The sequence below is a fragment of the Lactuca saligna genome, chromosome 5 (assembly GCF_052625555.1).
Source record: "Lactuca saligna cultivar CGN05327 chromosome 5, ASM5262555v1, whole genome shotgun sequence".
Taxonomy (NCBI): Eukaryota; Viridiplantae; Streptophyta; class Magnoliopsida; order Asterales; family Asteraceae; genus Lactuca; species Lactuca saligna.
In genome coordinates this window covers 317,914,545-317,926,232 of record NC_136421.1, presented here as the reverse complement: position 1 = coordinate 317,926,232, position 11,688 = coordinate 317,914,545, and the positions used below count along the sequence as shown (strand labels likewise).

General features: G+C 30.4%; 1 protein-coding gene across 1 annotated transcript; it reads right to left on the bottom strand.

Moving 5' to 3' along the window:
- Window positions 1-5,849: 5,849 nt before the first annotated feature.
- Window positions 5,850-7,001, bottom strand: LOC145048737 (glutathione S-transferase-like). Its single transcript, XM_078997320.1, has 3 exons — window positions 6,719-7,001; window positions 6,586-6,634; window positions 5,850-6,448 (listed from the first exon to the last, which is right to left on the bottom strand). Exons 1-3 carry the CDS (start codon window positions 6,863-6,865, stop codon window positions 6,012-6,014), a joined length of 633 nt encoding a protein of 210 aa, XP_078853446.1. The 5' UTR covers window positions 6,866-7,001; the 3' UTR covers window positions 5,850-6,011.
- Window positions 7,002-11,688: the final 4,687 nt, after the last annotated feature.

Sequence of the window (11,688 nt, the reverse complement as noted above, 5' to 3'; positions counted from 1 at the left end):
TAGTATTTACTAAATTTTATGTATGTAAACGTTTGTTTTAACAGTAAATTGTTATAACAATTATGTAACTAAATTATATAAGCGATATAAACAATTTACCATTTATATAAACAAATAAGATAAAACATGTATCTACCCTTGAAAAATGATAAAAAAAGTTTAAAATGGGGCCGTGAAACTCACCTTAGTAGCCTGATTTTATAGAATCTAAATAGAAACGGTCAGCGATTTGTGATCGTCGGGCTCGGGATGCAAAATGGCTTCAACAAACGAAAGAGAGAGAGAGAGAGAGAGAGAGAGAGAGAGAGAGAGAGAAGAGAAGAGATTTTAGTGTCCGGAAGGTTAGAGTTGAAATGGCTTATTATAGGCTGATTTTTGGCCTTTCGCGTTGTGAGAATCGATGCTCACGTCGTGAGCCATGATAAGAGTCATCCCGTAGTCTTCCCAAGTGTTTTCTAGTCTCGATTAGTGTCCGTTTGACTTCTCACGCTGTGAGAAATAATGCTCACGTCGTGAGCCCTAAACTTAGACTTGCCATGTGTCTTTTAGGCTTGAAAAGTGGTGATTTGACTCCTCACGTCGTGGGTTCGATCGGATTAGGGTTTTTTGACACGCGTCATACTCTCAGATAGCTGTATCTTTGGAAGGTCATAACTTTTGCATACGAACTCCTTTTTTGATGTTCTTTATATCCATGCGTAGGTATTTACGAGTGCTACAACTCTCTTTTAGACTCCAATAGCTAATTATAAGTCTATTTGAAATTCCTCTTGTTATAGAGATTTATAATTTTGGAGTTTATCATAACTTCTTCACGCGAAGTTAGATTTAGACGTTCTCTAAATTTTTGTAATCGTATAGACATATACTTTGAATTGTATCATAAAATATGTATGATAGTTCATACTTGTATTATAATATATCATGAACTACATATTAAGTTTATCACATTACTAGTTTAACAAAATCACATTACTTGATTGACATAATCACATGTGATTGCTATTGACCTATTTTGACCAGTGTTACACTATACAAGAAATCCATGGCAGGTCCATACCTTAGAGGTAAAATGATCATTTTCATTATTGAACACAGTAATTCAAAAGTTACAACCAAACATCTTGTTAACAATTTAGATCTTAAAAATCTAAACTCTTTTAGAATTTCAGATCTTAAAAATTCAGATCTTATCAAACACGTTTTTATTCTACGAGTATTAATTGATAATCCGATTACACTCATAACTCATGACTCATCACTCATTAACCCAAACCTAGTCTCGATTACACTCATAACTCATGACTCATCACTCATTAACCCAAACCTAGTCTTTTCTTATTTATTTATCTAAATCTAATTTAATTAATTAATGACCCGTTAACCCGTTTACACTCATGACTCATCACTCACGAACCCAAACTTACTCTTTAATTTATGACAAAAAAAAAAAAAAAAAAAAAAAGTTAACACGTTGTAGTTGAAAAATAATATTTTAAATAAATATCCACCACAAGTACCAACCTTTAATGGTAGACCCCACCACGTAATACACGTCTAGCTTCTCTTCATAAAATTTATCACCCAATTGTTATGTTGAGCGTAAGCATACGGATATAATCCTCATGATTTGACTTTGAAAACAGGTTTCATACACGTTTCAATTTTTAATTGGAACTAGAAAAGGACAGCGACTCAAGTTTTTGGACTTTGTCATAAAAATTAAAAATCGGCAAACTTTTGAAGATGCGTTGAAAGTGTAAATCGCCATAAATATGAGAGAAAGTCAATAACCCTATAATTAGATGTCAAAAATGTATAACCAAAAGAAAAAACATTGATGGAGAAAGACCAAAAATATTGTGGCTATAGTGTGAAAGTTGTCAAAGTTGGAAAAATATAATAGCAAAAGTCTAAAGAAGGTTTTTTTATTATTATTATTATTTTTTTTATGTCAACATAAACAGGTTTTGACTGCAAGGTTGAAAAGTGTCAAAATAATTAAAAATTTGTGGCAAAAACATCAAAATATAAAAATTTTAATTGCAAGGATGAAAAGTATCAATGTCACTAAGGATTTGTGGCAAAAACCTAAAGGCCCAAAAACTTAATCAAAACTTAAAAAATATAAAAGTTTTCGCTTCAAGGACGAAAAATATTAAATTCACCAAACATTTGTGGCAAAAAACTGAAACCATAAAATTTACTATTCCTAAGGTCCTTGTGATTTAATATATAGTAGGGAAGAATCACATTTTACAGGTGTTGGAAGGTATTTTATAATCTTTTATAAAAAAAAAAAGAAATAACAACAAAGCTTTGCATATACTAACTCTAATTTTTCTCATGTTGCTTTAAGAAACTATAATGTCAAATGTCGATAATTTTACAAAGAATCAGATTACAATGTTCTATACACTATACATGATGTTTCTAAAAATACAATGGTATATGTTGGAAGATTTCCACAAAAAAAAAAAAGTAAAAAACAAAAAAAAAAAATTAAAAACTGAATACGTACTCTTTCCATTGTCAAGTTGCATATACCATTTTTTTTTTGTTTCTTTTAATTTGTTTTCATCTCCTTCCCTTTTCTGCTTGCAAATTCTTTACCAATCCATCATTCTCATTTATCACTTCCTACATCATATCATATCATAATAATACATTTGAATAACATGATTTTAAAGATGTTCAAATTACTTAGAAACATAAATTCAAGAATCAAACCTCATGATCATAATCTAGTTTAACAAAATGCCATTCTGGGTTTTTAAGCTCGCTACTTTCACCCATCCTAAAACTTGTATTCGTACATTAGATGTGGATCAATTGTGTAAAGTGTAAAAATGAAGAAAACCAACAAAATGAAGAGTATGTATATTAAGAACACATGTAGTTACAGGAAAAAAATGTTATTATTATATAATAGGAGAATAGACCAATTAAATTATTTGGTGAATACATAAATATTATATACATATTGATGTAATCAAATAGATCATCCAAACCCAAGTTTAACGATTTTTTCAAGCCAACCACTTTGATTGGCAGTTAAAGTGGTGTGGTCACAATCAGTGTTGTAAAATTCGTTGAGTCGGCCAATTACTCATTCGAGTACTCGCTACTCGGCCCCTTACCGATGCGAGTTACAGAATCCGAGTACTCCCTTATCAGCCCTTTTACTGAACTGAGTAGTGTTGTAAAACATGATAAACTCGGTGATTAATATGTATAATATACTTATAAATGTCTCATAATTGTTCATACAAATTGTCTTATTCCTAAAAGAAATTTATAAATACATCATTGCTAATACCATATCACTATAATATTGATACATAGACAAATTATATAAACAAAATGAAACCAAGAAAATGGAAGTTGTAATTGTATATTATACCAAATACAATAAACAATATATGTCTAACATACATCACAAAAGTAAATGTAGTGATAGGTATGTTTTAGTTTTAAGATGTAGAAAATTGTTGTATAGTTTCTAGTTTGCAGACTTTGACTTTTAATACTGAGAGTATCCGATAAATTGCTTCTATATCACAACAAAGAGAAATTTAACAAGTCCTAAAAAGAGAAAAAAAGAGCTTTACCTAGAAAAAAATCAAATACAGAAGTACGGAGACGACAAAAACTAGACGTCCATAATTTTTACAACAAGAACGGTTCAAGACAGATTGCGATCACCGGAGATGTGAGACGGACATAGCTTGATCTTCGGCGATAATAGATAATCGTCGGTAGCTGACAACAATTTGAAGTTGAGAAGTCGAAAGGTTTGTCAGTCGGTCCAAAAAAATCGAATGTTTTTTAGATGAGATTTTGTGGTGGAGTAGATGAGGCGGTGGAGAAAGGTTTAGGATTTGCAGAAAAACGGTGGGAAGCTCAAGTGGTTTCGTATACTTACAAGGAATGAAGCGGTGGAGAACACTAATCCCATTTTTATTGGTTATAAGAGCGGTGAAATCACATTCGGTGACACATGTAAATAAACACACCTGTACGGGAAGAAATAAAACCAACAGGGTATTCTTGGAGAAAAGAAATAATAAAAAAAATTATGGAAGTGGTCCAATAAGAAACAACTACTGTTCCTTAAGGGGGTTTCGAATTACTATATTATATAATATATAATATTAGATTGTTTTCTTTGACAAAAATCAAACAAAACCTTTTTTTATAGTTTAAGTATACAAAAGCGCTCAGCATCGCAACTTGTTTTCCGTTTGTTATCTCACTCGTTGTACGATAATAATCAAATTAAATTTTTTTTAATTAGTAAAAGAAAATTAACCGTTTATTACTGCCCATACAACCAAATAGGTAGGATGGCGGTAATATCTGCCAAATTGGTTTTATATTTAAACCCATAACATTTTTAATTGATAACTTTAGCGTTGTCTGCATATTTTAGTATAATTCGAGACATGTCAAGTTCAGTTTATCATCCGAGACGGAAGGTGTACAGTGTATACTTAGAGTGTTAAATGTGAACTCGGATATACGAGGTCCGGAAGCAGCACCCCAAGGTATAAGGTTTCAAGGCCCCTTGTGGGGTCCATGGGATAGATCCCTTAAATGGATTTCTTTATAAGAAAATAGTCGAGCCATGTATTTTCCCCTTTCAAAAACCTATTGATGACATAATGATGATGTAATCATAAGTTGTGTCCCCTTTTCAAAAACCTATTGATGACATTATGATGATGTAATCATAAGTTGTGTCCAAAAACTGTCCCTTTTTGAGCTAATTTGGTGCAATTAACATTTAACCATTTTTACTTCTTTTTATAAATGTAAGGTAAATATTCCACGAAAAGGATTGATCTTTTATAGATATGAAATTTATATTTTGTTATTCTCTGTCTCTCAAAAATACAAAACATCAAGGTATTTTGTGTTTTATGGTTTAGATTAGGCCTGCGATCCAAGTTATATTTCTTGGTATGCATTTTATATTTAACTATGACAATATTTTTCGTAATTAATGTTTCTTATATATGCCTTTAGGATACATATTAGAAAATCCCTTGTTTTAAATTCTTATTTCTAACAATGATACAATCATTGATCAAAATAATATCAAAATATTATTGTTATTTTGAAAAAAAAAATGAAGGAATAAAAGTAAAAAGAAAAAAAATGGAGGAATAAAAGTGTTGGCAACACCCATGTTAAACCGTATATTTACAAGGTTTTAATATTTTAAACACAAACCAACTAGCACCATAGAGTCAAACCTCTTTCAAAACTTTTAATGTTTAAATCCTATCCAATTATCTTTCAACTTTTTTAAAGTTTAAATCCGACGCAATTACATCGTATTTGTATGGTCTAAATATAATACAAAACTAGGTGTGAAACTCATGTATTATATGAATTATTTAAAAAAATAAATATTAAATTTTAACAAATTTAAAAGTTTGAATTTGTAAGAAAAATAAATTTTTTTTTGAATTATTAAAATTAGGATTTATGTTATTTTTTATCACTTAAAGTTAAGTGATCAAAAATAGCTTAAACCCTTAACATTAATTATGCTTTAATGTATTGAATACATTGTATATATACACCATTCTTAATAAATACCTTACATGTATATTGTCTTACATATTAAATATGAAATTTTAATTTAATAAAATAAAAAATACAATAAAATAACAAGTGGAAAATAGAATTCTTTTTAAAATATTATAAAATATCATATAACTAAATGAATAAGAAGAGAATCTTCATTATTAGAATAGATTTGGTGTTAATATAATTTCTTTATATCAAAGAATAGGATTTGGTGTTTACACATATGCACTACATATATAATATGTATGAAGTTATTTCAATGATCAAAATTTTATTTTATTATTTGTTGAAAGGGCAACAGATACATTGCACACACACGGCATTACAAACATCTAAATCTCATCAAGCATCAAATTTAATGAGTAGATCTTTCCAAAACATAATTAAGACCTCGTTGTGATTAAGCAACGCGCTTAGGTGGTAATAGCTTTGATCCAGCCAGGCCTTGACTGGATTTCGGCAGCCCACGCGCTGACATTGGGCCGCGCGTCAAACAGCTTCTTCACCCGCGTTCCCATCAAGTACTTCATGGTAGGGAGGTGGTGGAGATCCACCAAAGTGAAGCAATCTCCGCCCAAATACTTGCTCTCCGACAGCCGTGATTCGTACACGTCAAGCAACCCCTCCATTTTCTTCTCGTACTCTTCCACAATCGCCTCGTCGGTAGTCATCCCAAACATCGGCTTCAAAAGAAGCTCCCACACCAGTTTCGAAGCTATCGGTTCATATTTCTGGGACTCCACTTCCATCCACACTGACAGTTTCGCCATTTTCTTCGGATCCTCGAATATCAGATCGTTACCCTTGTCGGCATACGCGTGTGCTATGTATTGAGTAATCGCCCTTGATTCTGAACCAGATTAATTAGTTCATCAAATTCCAAGGTTAAATTGATCACTTCATTATAACTTACAAGCTACAAACTAAAAAACAAAATCTTAAATCATTTCAAAACAACAGGAATTCCTATCGACAGGAGATCCTTACCGAACAACTTGAGATCACCATCCTCAAACGCTGGAACTTGACCGAATGGCTGCAGAAGTAGAGACAGATATAATACATCAATCCAAATGAAATTAGAACATTAAAGGATATAGATAAATTGGGTTTAACTTACGTTCCGGGTAAGGAATTCAGGTTTCTTGTGTTCATTTTTGGCCATGTCGATGATTATGAACTCGTACTCAATATCCTTCTCAGCGAGGGCAGCTTTGACTCGCTGTGTTGCGGTTGAAATTAGGGATCCATAGAGTTTAATGGCCATGATTTGATTATGGTAAGCAAACTAACAGTAATCTTATCGGTTCAAGAATTTAGGGTTTCTGCAGAATGAAGATGATGGATTCAGATGTGAGCACTAAATTAAGTGGGGAGTGGGGATATATAAATAATAAAAGAAGTCCGTGGGTGGAACAGAGCCGAGCAGATTTTCAAGGTCTTTTTAAATAGAAAATTCTAGAATATCGATTTTCTCTTTCTGAAAAGAAAAGAAAAAAAAAATCAAAGTCGATAGAAAATTCCAGAATATCGATTTCTCTTTCTGAAAAAATAAATAGAAATCGAATACATGTGAATGACATTATGTGCAACGGTAGAATCATAAAACCTTTGTTATAAATAAATCAATATATATAAAACGGACAAAGTACATGCGTTCCGACAACGTGCCACGTGATCTAATTGGTTCTTTATTTCCCATTTTCAACACAACTTAATATGAATAATCATTTTGATGCGTGTGGATTATAACATTAATTAGACGGGTAGGTATGGCAATGCCGCGTTATTCTGACGTGACTATATAATTACAGCGGTATTCACTCCAAGGTTTATATTTTTGATTTTTCAAACGGTCAAAAATATGAAAAAAAAATTAATAGATTTTCAATCTTTTTACAATTATATATATATATATATATATATATAGGGTAAACTGAATATACCTAACAACCTTATACAAGCTTAGGTACTTAACCTCATCAAACTACGTTATTTTGCATTAAATTTTCATTGCAATCATCAAAAGTTCTTAAACTTCATACCTAAACTTGATTTACTTCAAAAAAATTTGGAAATTCATCATTACATTTCTCCTACATCCTTTCATTTGTAGCGGTAGGATATGAAGCTCATCAGGTGGTATTCGATAGAAAGACGTGATGTAAAAGAAATATATTCGTGAAAGTCCAAAGATTTTAGAAGTAATCAAGTTATGGGGTTGAAGTTTAAGAACCTTAAGCAATTACACTGTAAATATGATACAAACCGATGTCGTATAATGGAGTTACGTACCTAAGCTTATATAAGGTTTTTAGGTATATTCACTTTACCCATATATATATATATATATATATATATATATATATATATATATATATATATATATATATATATATATATATATATATATATATATATATAGGGTTAGGTTCATGTGAGACGACCTAATTTTGTGAGATCGTGAGACGCATTTTTTTTTTTTTTTTTTTAAAATTTTTTTAGTTAATTCAAGTTCCGAAAATAATATTTAAAAAAAGAATTTTTTTGAGTTTTCCATTTATTTTGCAGTTTAAAATTATTTTTAGAATATGTACAGTGTAATATTCTATTTAGAATATTTCACGTATTTTTTTAAAAAAATAGGATTTTTTTTATTTTTTTTAGTTAATTCAAGTTCAGAAAATAATATTTAAAAAAAGAACTTTTAGATTTTTCCATTTATTTTGCATTTTAAAATTATTTTTTAGAATATGTCAGTGTAATATTCTATTACAATATTTCACGTATTTAAAAAAAAAAACGGGATATTTTTTTATTTTTTTAAATTTTTTTTAGTTAATTCAAGTTCCAAAAATAATATTTAAAAAAAAAAAAAAGAATTTTTGGATTTTTCCATTTATTTTGCATTTTAAAATTATTTTTAGATTTGGTCTCACGGTCTCACAAAATTAGAATTGTCTCAAATGAACCTGAACCTATATACATATACATCAACCTTTATCTTTTATACAAACATTATTACTTTCAAATCTTCAAAAAAAATCTCTTTTCCCTACTATGGATCAAAACCCAAACACTCATCCAAACAAAAATACACCTCCACCTTTTGCTTTTGCACAATACGAAATGTATGCGAACATTCTCAATACACAAGACAACATTTTCAATTCCGTCTCACCCACACCACACTTCACTACAAACCTTCCATAAAACATTTTCAACCCATTTGCTACAATGCAATAAAATGCCACACAACCACAACCCACCCAACAAACTATACCTGAGTTGCAGGGGGGGGGGGGAGCAGGAAAAAAAAATGGCCCAAAAAGGTAGAGGACGAAGGAAAGGGAAAGCGGTTGCGGTGGAGCAATCGGAAGACGAACCTCTTAGTTGACGGTGGCTTAGTGTGGGACATCAAAAAATCTAACGCAAGGAAACGATATGCGAAGAGTTGCTTTTTGGGAAGCCGTGATCGTGAAATTTCGTGCAATTTTGAATAAAGATGAAAACTACCGCAATCACGACATGTTGAGTAGCAAGTGGACTCAAATAAGCAAGAAGTGCACCAAGTTTAATTCCATCCACAACAAACTTTCCTCGTACAAGCAAAGTGGTGCGATCGATTTTGATGTTTATATAGCAGCGAGGGAGCAATATCATGTCGAGACCGGTCATGTTTTTTAGCACGAAAAAATTAGGAGATTGTGAAGGAAGACCCAAAGTGGAATAAAACGGACACATTTACGGAACAACAATTAAAGAGGTTGCATGGCTCGGGTTCGGTCGATGTTTTGGACGCACGGACGAAAATCGACCTCAATGCGGACACATATGAGATACCAAACGACTTGAACGACCTTGAAGAGATCTTCCCGCCTCGACGACCGATAGACCGCGACAAAGCGATGCATGCTCAATGGCATACGGATGAAGCCGAAAGTAGACGAAGAGAGCAAGCCGAAATGAAACAAAATTTTGACGAGCACAACGAAATCGTGCGTAAAAGATATGAGTTGCAACGAGATCATTTTGAGTTCCTACGTTGTGAAGCCGAGGACGATCGTATTGCGAAAGATTCAAACTAGTTAGGATAATTTGCCATCGAGACGGTTGGAGACACTCCGAAAAATGAAGGCGGAGATTGAGCAGAAATATTTAGACGAATATTAATGTTTTTTTCGTTGTAATATATATATATATATATATATATATATATATATATATATATATATATATATATATATATATATATATATATATATATATATATATATATATATATAGTTATTTTCTTTTTCGGTCTATGTTTTTTTCGTTGGAATGTCGTTTTATGTTTTTTCGTTGTAATGTAGTTTTTAATTAGTATTTATTTTAATTATGTGTTATTTAATTTATATGTTTTTTTTAAAAATTATTATGATATAAATTAAAAAAAACAAAATAGAAAAATGGGAATTACAAACATAAAAGAAATAAAAATAAATAGAAATGATAGGTGTTATTACATGTTATTTGGTGTTGTTTATTTTCACATTGGGTTATATAACACCAAAAGTATAAGTAGAATGATGAGATGAACTATGAGTATGATAACATGTTGCTCATATCCATTAGCCTTAACAAAATAATTAGAGCATATTATAACAACCATGACTTTGATTTTTTTTTTTTTTTTTTTGAGTTTTTTTTATTAAAACAAATATATATTTTTAATAAAACATAATATTGAAATAAAACATACAATTTAAAAATTATAAATAACATAACATTTAAATTATACATAACATCCGATTTTAAAATAAAAACATTACAAGACAAAAAACATACATATTTCTTGTTTTTCTTAAACAAAGTTATTCGTCATCGTTACCGTCGACCATATAATCCATCAAGTTCTTTTGAAGTTGCATGTGTTTATTTGTATTCTGAATGTAAACGATTATGTGTAAATATTTTACTGTTTTTTATTGAAATTGAACGTGTCTGGGTTCCGTTGGGATCAATATCGAATCTAGGAATCAAATTCACATGTGTCTCACTTAAATGAAATGATAAAATAAATAAGTCAAAAGTTTTGATTATCGGGTCGGTTTAATAATAACATCAGTTTAGCCATTTTTTATTAACTTTTAGGTGAATTTAAATGTTAGGTTAGAGATAGATTCGGTCTGATTCAAGTATCAATTTAATTTAAACACTTATAAATGTCTCATAATTGTTCATATAAATTGTGCTATTCCTAAAAAAAATTATAAATACATCATTGCTAATACCACATCACTATAATATTAATACATAAACGGATTATATAAACAAAATGAAACCAGGAAAATAGAAGTTCTAATTGTGTATTATACCAAATACAATAGACAATATATGTTTAACATACGTCACAAAAATCATTGTACTAAAGTAATTGTAGTGATAGGTGTCTTTTAGTTTTAAGATGTAGACAATTATTTTATAGATTCTAGTTTGTAGATTTTGACTTTTAATACCGAGAGTATTCGATAAATTGCTTCTATTTCACAACACCAAGAGAAATTTAACAAGTCCTAAAAAGAGAAAAAAAAAAGAGCTTTATCTGAAAAAAAATCGAATGCAGTAGTACGGAGATGACAAGAACCAGACGCCCATCATTTTTACAACAAGAACGATTCAAGATAGATTGCGATCACCGGAGATGTGAGACGGACATAACTTGATCTTCGGCGATAATAGAGAATCGTCGGCGACCGGCAACAATTCAAAGTTGAGAAGTCGAAAGGTTTGCCGGTCGGTCCATAAAAATCGAATGTTTTTAGGTTTTTAGTTTTTCCATTCACTAATTTTCTAACAAACCGATTAATATGAGTTTCAAATATTATTTGTTATTATATTTTTGAAAATATTTTGTATATTTAACTCCTAAATTGATGCTCTTGCTAGTTTTTATAAGTTGTAAAGAATAATAATAGATTACGAATTTACGATTGACAACTATGAAAGATTAATTTTTTTAGAGAAATTAAATAAACTCTTATTTTTTCTTCCTATCAATCTTCCTACCCATGTAAAATGATGACAACTGTAATATTTTAATAAAAT

What these genes read in the sequence shown, in the direction of transcription:
- LOC145048737 (XM_078997320.1), bottom strand. Translation starts at nt 6,865, where the DNA reads ATGGCCATTAAACTCTATGGATCCCTAATTTCAACCGCAACACAGCGA. An exon ending in CTGAATTCCTTACCCGGAAC is followed by an intron (nt 6,635 to 6,718) that starts GTAAGTTAAACC and finishes CTACTTCTGCAG; the next exon opens with CCATTCGGTCAAGTTCCAGC. An exon ending in TGGTGATCTCAAGTTGTTCG is followed by an intron (nt 6,449 to 6,585) that starts GTAAGGATCTCC and finishes AATCTGGTTCAG; the next exon opens with AATCAAGGGCGATTACTCAA.